The 10,219-nt window shown below is 46.5% G+C and overlaps 1 protein-coding gene across 6 annotated transcripts in view; it reads right to left on the bottom strand.

Annotated features, from left to right (window-relative positions):
- FLNB (filamin B) overlaps positions 1-7,819 on the bottom strand; it is a 149,737-nt gene extending 141,918 nt beyond the window's left edge. For 4 of the 6 annotated variants that reach the window (XM_081286658.1, XM_081286656.1, XM_081286655.1 and 1 more), the window contains exon 1: positions 7,336-7,819. In XM_081286658.1, coding sequence (XP_081142784.1) covers positions 7,336-7,627 — 292 coding nt within the window. In that variant the 5' untranslated portion in view covers positions 7,628-7,819. The remainder of the gene's footprint in view (positions 1-7,335) is intronic. The other 2 variants (XM_081286659.1, XM_081286657.1) reach the window with 1 other exon arrangement.
- Between the last annotated feature and the right edge of the window lie 2,400 nt (positions 7,820-10,219).

Here is a 10,219-nt window from a genome sequence, read left to right on the forward strand (position 1 = left end):
ACAGATGGATGGATGGATGGGAGGGCAGACAGATAAGCAGGCATCAAAAAAAAACTTAAGGGCTGGGGGTGTGGCCCTGGGTTAGATCCCTAGCACTGTAAAAGCAAAAAACAAACAAAATACTAAATATAAAAACACAGGCCCTTGGGGGCATGCTATGGACACACAAGATAATTCATAAGAGCCAGGAAAATTAGATCTTACATTTGGATTATTTCTCTAAAAAGAAGCTAAACTAATCTTTACACTTAACATACACAGAATGATTGATAGTGGTATGCATATACAGCTAATAAATGTACACATAGGGGAAAGGGGAACATTTAAAACTTTTCACTGATAAAAACAGGAACAATAGTTGGAAGACCCCAGATTAGATGATCCACTTCAGTTGGGTTCACCCACTCTACTTTAAGCTTGCCCAAGAAGAACACCCAGTTGGCATACTTCAGCCTCAGAAAGCCTGCTATGAACCAGCCCTGTCTACCTGCCCACTGCACCTCTGATCCAAGTACTGTGACCTTCCACCTGATAAACTCTTCTGTACTCACATGGCTGCCTCTTTACCTACCCAATTCTAGTCAAGCTTTAGTTCTCAGCTTAAAGGATGCTTCCTCCAGGGAGCCTTCCATATCACCCACTCCAGCCTGGGGGCAGGTGTTCCTCTTCTTGAGAGGGCTTGCCATAGAGATCCTTACTACTCACAGCATGGTCCAGAGACAGCAGCATTTGGGAGAATCTCAGCCTTCACTTACTCAAATCAGATCTATATTTTTAACAATCTTGGGTGATGTGTACATGCCTGGAGGTTTGAGAAGACCTCCTCTTTAAGAAATTCTCTTCTCCCTATTGAACAGTGTATGAGGCAGGCAGGGGTCATACTTCTCATTATTCCAGTGATCCTAACACCTAGAACTTGGTTCAGAGTTGGTCTTTTATTTATTTTTGAATGAGGAAAGGATTAAAAAAAAAAAAAAGAGGTTCTTAGGAGGCATCTTCATCAGAAGTTACAAGCTGGGAGCAGGGGAAGGGGGAGAGTTAACACAGCAGATGACAGCAACAGGACTCCAAAAACATCAGGACCGGCCAGAGAATAGATGGAAGATAAGACAAAGTCCTGGACTTAGGTTCAAAACCACAACAATAGTAACAATGACAATGCCAGCATCGTACTATAACTTAACCCAATCAAATATAATACTCTCAGCAACTAAGATTAAAAACTATGACTCTCCTCCATTTTTATAGCTGGGAACACAGAGGTTCAGAAAGGGTCCATGTTGCTCAGCTGTTGGGGGCAGCTTCCAAGCAGATTCCAGGCATTCTAGCTTCAGGCCCACTCTGAATTATTAGGCTCAGTACGGCCTAGTATGCACCGACCTATTGTCTGTGTATAGAGAAAGTAGGATAACTAGGATCCTGACCCTGTAACCAGGCAAGGCCTAAAAGTTTCAGGCTCTGAGCATCTGCTGTCCCAAGGAACAAGGAAATCATCTGAACTAATCTAGCAGGCTACTCTGATGCTGCATCAGAGTGCAGAACCAAGACCCGTGGGTGGAGTGCTCAGGAGACCTAACTTGGCTCCAAATCAAAGCCCTCCTCCCGCACAGACTCTCCAAGAACGAAGGCGGCTGCTGACTGGCACTCTGGCTCCAGCGTTGCTAGAGGAGCTCCACAGAGGCCCAACCACCATCTGGAAGTGATTTGGCCCAGAGATTCCTGAACGGGGTGGGAGGTTGGAATGACCAGCCGCCTGGAGCTCCCGTCCAGCTCAGAAACAAAGCTGGTATGAATGGCCCAGGAGGCAGCCATAACATATCAGGGGTCATCCCCTTCCAAGAAGGGGCACTCTCTAGGTAATTCATAACTCTATTTTTGCAAGCAGGATCAACATTAGACAACCAAGCCTGTCTCCCCAGAGAAGTGCTGACTTTAAATGTCCATTCAGTGTGTAAACCCCTCAAGCAGGACTGTTGAGAGTATTATTGACAGTACCTGATTTAGTGAGCAAGCACTTACTATGTACCCTGAACTGTTCTAAGCACTTTTTAAAATATTAACTTGTTTAATCTTTACAACAACATTTTACAGAGGTAGTTATTATCTCCATTTTATCGATAAGAAAGCCAAGGCATGAAAGTTTCTTAATAGCCACTTAAGCAGCAAGTGAGGTTTGAACCAAGACTTCTTGCTCTTATTAACCCTACACAAGCCACATAGCACACTAATGTGCTATCTTGTTGCAAATGGCCCAGAACTTGCTAATTCTGACAAAGTATGCTACTCTTGTTTCTTTTAAAGCACCTTCTGAGATCACAACAGCTTAGGAAACAACAGAATTTAGGGTCATTTATACATTAGTTTGATGGTGATATAACAAAAGAGGAAGGAAAAGAAACTGAAGTGGTGACCCACCACCCTGAAAAACTGCCCAACCCAGCATGGTAGCCCACACCTGTAATCCCAGCGGCCCAGGAGGCTGAGGCAGGAGGATCACCAGGTCAAAGCCAGACTCAGCAAAAGTGAAGCACCAAGCAACTCTGTGAGAGACTCTCTAAATTAGGGGCTGGGGATGTGGCTCAAGCGGTAGCGTGCTCGCCTGGCATGCGTGCGGCCCGGGTTCGATCCTCAGCACCACATACCAACAAAGATGTTGTGTCCGCCGAGAACTAAAAAATAAATATTAAAAAAAAAAATCTCTCTCTCTCTCTCTCTCTCTCTCTCTCTCTCTCTCCCTCCCTCCCTCCCTCCCTCCCTCCCTCCCCTCTCTCACTCTTTAAAAAAAAAAAAAAAAAAAAAGACTCTCTAAATAAAATACAAAATAAGGCTGGGAATGATGCTCAGTAGTTGAGTGCCCCTGAGTTCAATCCCTGGGCCCCCCCCCCAAAAAAAATGCCCAGTGATTGGAAGTCTTGGAAACACACACCAACTGCTCCTGCACTAGCCTGGTGCAGGTAATTAAGTAAACATTAGGGTCACTCCATAATCTCAGAAAAGGAAAGAATTCTTACTTTTTTTTGTGTGTGTGTGTGTGGGGGGGGGGGTGGTGGTGGTGCTGGAGACTGAAGAGAATTCCTTTCCTTAAAGGACCAAACCTGCCAGATGTGATAATGTATGCCTGCTAGCCCAGAGGCTAAAGCAGTTCAAGACTAGCTTCAGCAACTTAGGGAGACCCTGACTTAAAATTAAAAATAAAGGGGCTGGAGGTGTGGCTCAAGCAGTAGCGAGCTCGACTGGCATGCGTGCGGCCCGGGTTCGATCCTCAGTACCACATACCAACAAAGATGTTGTGTCTGCCGAAAACTAAAAAATAAATATTAAAAAAATTATCTCTCTCTATCTCTCTCTCTCTCTCTCTCTCCTCTCACTCTCTCTTTAAACAAAAAAAGAAAGAAAAAAAATAAAATAAAATAAAAATTAAAAAAGCTGGAAATGTAGCTCAGTGGTAGAGTGGCTCTGGGTTCACTACCCAGTACCACAAAAAATAATTAATTATGAATCAATTAAGGAGCCAAACCACAACACACTTCCCAAACTTCTAGGCAGCCTCAATCGTCCCTCTTGAGCCAGGAGACCCCTTTTGCTTCAAGTTGCCTGGGCTGTCTAGTCAGAAAGTTTTTTGGAAAAACAAGTAAATAACATTGCCAGCTCCTGGCAAACAACTGGAACTAAATATGCTGAGGCCTCACTATGAACTGCCCAGGATGCAAGAAACTAAAGGGGCAGGGGGAGGGAGTGCTGGTGAGTGATCTTGGCCAAATTTTATTGTTACATTGTGTATTGTGTGCACATATAGACATGTAACAACAAATCCCATCAGTATGTACAACTATAATGCATCAATTTTAAAAATGGGTGGGGGTAATTCAACTTTGGGATAGTGCCTAATGTGAGTAAATAGCCAGAACTGTCTTTCAGTGAGTTCTATGTAGAAAAGCCACAGTCCTCTGGCAGCTGCCTGACCATCTTATGTCTCACAGCTGGGCACATGTACACCATACTGATCGCTCCTAAGATGCATATTTTTGGGAGCTATCCAAAGCACACAAAACCCTGTATTCATTCAATAATACTTTCCCTCATTATGGAGTAAAACATGATCTACTGAGTAGCAGGAAATCCCAACAACAAAATAACAAAATGGAGCAGAGTGGCCATCCATCAGTGGATTCAACAATGAGCAATGCAAGTCCCCTCACCTACTATCATGACAGGACATTCAACTCCTGGGACCCTCATCATAGCCAAGAGGGTAATTCTGTCACTCATCCAAGGCCTTGACATCCCTGTTTTGTCCAAGTCTAGAGGTTTAAGTGTGGGTATCCAGCTGCCACTATAATACCCCAGACCTGCAAATCCTGCAAGGGCCCTCTGATGTGGGGAGAGGGGCTGTATTTTACTCTTCTCTTGACACTGGGAGGGATCAATTAAGGCTCAAATTCAACAGTTTTGCAGACTTGAGTTCTAGTCACCATTTACCTCCTAGTCAGGTCACCACCACAAGTTACTTCACTCATGTTTCCCAGGAAGGTAAATAATATTAACAACAAACAGGGCAATAATAATAGCAACCATTTTCTACATACCTACCTGTGGTAGGCAGAACAGAGTCAAGCCATTTACCCTCCTAGTGACTGGCAGATCATTAGCTGAAAGGGCAATAATTGCTATCAGTCAATAATTCTCAGGGGTACTCAATGCAAATGGTCAACAGAACACACTTAACACCTAGTCGGTGCCCCCAGATAGAACTAGTGTCATTGTTGGAACAAGGTAACATAGAAGCAAGAAGTGAATGAGTAAACTGAAATCCAAGCAGGGGGTAACACCCCCTCCCCCATTCTACCCTGAGCTTTGGAAGGGCCATTACCGGAAACAGCCCCAGGACCAGAGAGATGAGGCCTCAGCCTTTACCCCCCACAGTAGTCCTAGCACCTGGCAAGATTTCCTCTGGTTTCCAGAGGCTGGAAAACCTGTTTGCTGTGAGAGAGCTTTCTGGAGAGCAACTAACTAGGCTGGAGTCATAAATGTGGTCACACCCTTTGACCCAGGAATGTCACTTTAGGGAATATGATCCAAGAAATAATTAAAAAGGAAAAAGAAAACAACTTGTGGTGAAAAGAGGTCTACATAATAAAGAAGCTACCGGGCTGGGGATGTGGCTCAAGCGCCTGGCATGCATGCCGCCCGGGTTCAATCCTCAGCACCACATACAAACAAAGATGTTGTGTCCGCCGAAAACTGAAAAATAAAAATATTAAAAATTCTCTCTCTCTTAAAAAATAAAAGAAGAAGAAGCTACCAACAGCCAATAGGCCCACCTCAGAGAAAGGGAAGCCCATCCTGGAATTCAGAACTACGCAGACCTAAGGACAGAGTGGATTCAGGAATGAAAATCAGGACGGAGCAAAAAAATGTAAGGAGCCACACAAAGTCTAGAATGAGATCTACGAGCTGGAAGCACTGATGTGAAGCCACACTGGAAGCAGTTGCTGCCTGTATAAAGCAGTCCAGGATATTCTGATGCTGTGGGTTTTGTTTTAAGAGATTTTATGTCATGTTTGGATACTCCTGGTTTACTTTAAGTTTCATTGTTCAGTTAATTAAATAAATACATAATTTAAAACAAAGAACGGATTCAAGTTGAGATCAGCCAGGCTTTGAGATTCCTTAGAGGAAAGGTGGGTTATTTTTTTTTTTAAAGGTGGGTTATTAAAAAGGAAAAAAATTCTAGAATCCAGAGGGATTTTTCCTCCCTAATTCAGGAGACAGCCTCCCCAAAAGAAGACTAAAGCACCCCACTCAGCTGCCTTCTATACAGAAGCCATCCTTGGGAGGGGAGACCAGCTACGAAGCCAGCTGGGTAGTGGCAGCTGCCTGGGCCCAGGAAGTAGGAAGCAGCCCTACCTGCTAGGACAGGTGTGGGAGAAGGCAGGGCAAGCCAGGAGGAGCTCAGCCTAGAGGGAACCCCTTTTTCACTGGAGAAAGTCCTAGCAGCCACACCTACCTCCCTTCCTTTCTATCAGTGTAGCCACTGTAATGGCCTGGTTTCCTCAGGAAGACACCACAGACCCAGGCCAGTCCCTCCCTGGTAAGATACACACATACAATGTAGATTAGATGTACACAATTCTCTGCATACATACTGTGCACATCCATGCTGTATACACACAAATTCATCCTCTCTGTACACATACACAATACACACACATTCTCTGCACACACCTGAACACACACACACACACACACACACTACAAAACCCCTGCTCTTGTCGCAGCACACATCCTCAGCAGCTCTGTGATTCTCTTGGAAGTCCCCAACTCCCCCAGGCCATAAGGGAGACCTCATTCTCATTCTTGTTCCCCAGTCCAGCAAAAGAACAACCAGACACCACTTCTTTCCCTCTCTCAGGAAGACCCTGGTAGGAGACTGGGAAAGAAAAACAACACCACCTTCCAATAATCACCCACTTCCTTTAATTCTAAGCTGGGCCCTACTTGCTTGACCCCAGGGAAGTCAATTAACCCTCTGAACACCCTTATCTGTAAAATGGATCTATACCTCAGTTCATTGGGTGTATAGGGACTAAAATAAAGTAGAGGGCTGTAGACATACAGCCAGCACTAGTTGAGACTTCAACAAGTCAAGCTGTTACTACTCCATCCACCCCTAAATTATTTCAACCGGCCCCAGGTGAGCTGGGAGCAGAAGGAACAAGAAGGCCACACAACCCCCGCAGCTCCCCCTTCAACCTCTGGGCCCACAGCCATTCTGGAGACTGCAGGCGAGGGTACTAGGTCCTTTTCTCCACCTAGGCAGGGAGGTCCCAAACGCAGAGAGTCCCTCCCCAGGTCTCCCCGCCCAGCCTCCAAGCCAACGCCCACTAGGCAGCCACTGACCGCACCGACCTGGGCGCAGAAGGCAAGCGCTCCCCAGAACTTCTGACTCTACAGTCCCGCCCCCGAGAGCCGCGGACATGCGTTTCCAGACCCTCTCTCTTTCAGGGGCGCCGCAGGCACAAAGAAATGCCATATCTCCACCTGCGACCCCAACAATAACACTCAACCCACAGCCAGCTCCCAGGAACACTGCTGGGGCGTATGGCGGGGAACAATCACGCCAGGTCCCAGTTCAGCTATGGCACCAAGGAGGTGGCCTAGGTCCCTACGTCCCCACACTCAAGTACTATTTCTCCTTGCCTCCGCGTCCACACCCAGTCCGGTGGGGGAGTGCGGTGAGGGCATGCTTTGGGGAGCCCCTGCCTCTCGCACGGGTGCATGCGCTGGGACCGGACTGTACACCTTTTGGCGCCTGGGCCCGACCAGAGTACTCACCGATGGACACGAGCTTGATGCTCTCACGGTCCAGAAACTCGAGCGCCACAGACACGTTCTCGAGCTGCATCTGGCGGAAGGTGGGCCGCTGGTGGTACTTGCGGTACATGCGCTTCTGGCTGAGCACCTCGAGCAGCGCGATAAGCCGCAGCCCATCGCTCAGATCTGTCTGCAGGTTCCCGATGCGTTTGTTCACGCACTTGAGGTGCTCATTGCACCAGCGTGTGAACGTGTTCTGCTGGATTTTCTTCCACGGCGCGTCCTCCGCCAGGTCCTTCTCGGTCACCGGCATCCTGGCGGCGGAGAAAACGCAAAGCGCAACGAGCTGCCGGGCACTGGCGTCGGAAGGCCCAGGGGCTGGGGAAGCGAGAATAGAAGCGGAGCGGGAGCGGGGGTTCGAACTCGCTGCTACCGTAGCCGTGGCCGGAGCTGCTCTGCGGTCGCTCTCCTCCAAGCGCGCGAGGCGCCTGGCCCTGCGCCTGCGCGCTGAGCCGCTCCGCCCTCGAAGTCCCGCCCCGGCCCGGCCCTATAAGGGCCTACAGGGGAGCTCCCGGGCCACGCTCGCCCCCTGCCGCCTGAAGCATGCACAGCTCCCCACTGTCTCCAAGGTGTCCCGCCGCTCTATTCAATAGGATGTCGCTAAAGGAGAAAGTCTCAGGCCAGGCCTATAGTGAGGGAACTTTCCGGAAGCATGTAGCTGGCCAGAATAGGCAGGGACCGCGACGTGAGGAGAGGCGCGTGGGGAGGGCATTCAATAAGGGTTTTTGTTCCTGCGGTGTGCCAGGCACTCAGCCTGCAAAGCAGTGGCTAATAAGACAAATTACCTTATTTGTCTTATTTGTATTCCATAACCTCAAGGAGTTCGGAGGCTAATGTTCAACTGTCACAAATAGCTTAGTAGTAGTATGAACCATAATGTTTGCTATGAAACATTAGTTGCCTATTGCTGATGTAACAAATAATCAAAGCTCAGTGTGTTAAAAAAAAAAAAACACACAAATCTCTTATCTTGCAGTTTTGTGGATTTCCAATGTGGGCTTCACTGAACTAAAAGCAAGGTATTAGTAGGATGCATTCCTTTCTGTAGTCTCTGGGGGGGAATCTGTTTTCTTGCCTTTTCTAGCTTCTGGAAGCTGCCTGCGTGCCTTGACTATGACCCTTCCCTTCCTCATCTTCAAAGCCTGCAAAATCAGAACTTGGTGTGGTAGTGCATGCCTGTAACCCCAGCAGCTCAGGAGGGTGAGGCAGGAGGGTTGCACATTCTGGGCCAACCTGTCCAACTTAGCAAGACCCTGTCTCAAATATTAAAAATAAAAGGGGCTGGGAATGAAGTTCAGTGGAAGAATGCCCTTGGGTTCAATCCCCAGTACCACCAAAAAAAAAAAAAAAAAAAGTAAAATATAAATTAAATATAAAATATAAACTATTTTTTTAAAAAAAAGGTATTCACGGGGCTGGGGTTGTAGCTCAGTGGTAGAGCGCTGGCCTAGCATGTGTGAGGCACTGGGTTCAATTCTCAGCACCACATATAAATAAATGAATAAAATAAAGGTCCATCAATAACTGAAATACATATATAATTTTTTAAAAAAAAGGTATTCACTCACAGATCCAGATTTAATAATATATTAATATTTATTTTTTAGTTATGGGCGGATACAACATCTTTGTTTTATATGTGGTGCTGAGGATGGAAACCGGGCCTCACGCATGCCAGGTGAGCAGGCTACCGCTTGAGCCACATCCCCAGCCCCGGGATTTAATAATATTAATGACTTTTTTTTCCTAACAGTTGTGAAGTTGAACCCAGGGCCTGGTATGTGCTAGGCAAGCATTCTACCCACTGATAGATCCCCAGGCATGTGCCACCATGTCCTGCATACCCACAACTCTTTTAAAGACACTTTGGATTACATAGGGACAGTTTTTAGGCCAGGATAATTTTCTTCCTTTTTTTCTTGTACTGGGAATTGAACTCAGGGTGTTTTACCACTGAGCTACAACCCAGTCCTTTTTGTTATTTTGAGAGAAGGGTTAAGCTAAGTTGCTTAGGGCCTCACTACACTGCTGAGGCAGGTCTTGATCTTGGAATCCTCCTGCTTTAGCCTCCCAAATCACTGGAATTATAAGCATGTTCCACCCTTGATCTCCCTATTTTAAAATCAGATGATTAGAAAACTTAATCTCATTTGAAGCTTTAATTTCCTTTGCCATGTAAAATAGCAGTCATAGGTTCTGAGAATCGGGATGTGAACATCTTTGGGGGCTATTATTCTGCCTACCATCATATATCAAGCACCTACTCTGTACTTACTCAGATTCTGTGGTAGGTGCTGGAAACAGTGGAGACCCAAATCAGCTCTCTGTTATTAAAAGCCTAAATAATTTTAAGAATAAGAGCTGATTTTTTGAGCTCTTACTTTTTTACTGTGCTAAGCAGTTTTCTTACTGTGGGGACCCATTGGACAAGAGTTACTTGAGAAGTTAAATGACTTACCTGGTACACATAGCATAATCAGAATTTGAAGCCAGATCTATGAGAGAGGCCCAGGATGTCTTGGAACCAAAAGAGGGGCTCCTAACCCAGCTTTGGGAGAGAGATTCAGGACTGGCAGGCTTCCTGAGGAAGAAAGATTGAGCAAAATAGAGGGCAAGGGCTTCCAGACCTGAGGGTTGCCCAGATGAATCCATTGATTTGTGAGTACAGTATAAACATTTTGTCATTTGCATACAACACTGAAGTCCTTTTTCCTCTTTTGCGAATGTCGGGGGAGGGTACTGGGGACTGAATCCAGGGGTGCTCTACCTCTAGTTCAATGGTAGAGCAATTGTAAGCCCCACCCCACCCCACCCCCCCATGCCATTTTTTTTGACAGGGGCTCAT

This window comes from Spermophilus citellus (genome assembly GCF_964194105.1).
Source record: "Spermophilus citellus genome assembly, chromosome: 3".
Classification (NCBI taxonomy): domain Eukaryota; kingdom Metazoa; phylum Chordata; class Mammalia; order Rodentia; family Sciuridae; genus Spermophilus; species Spermophilus citellus.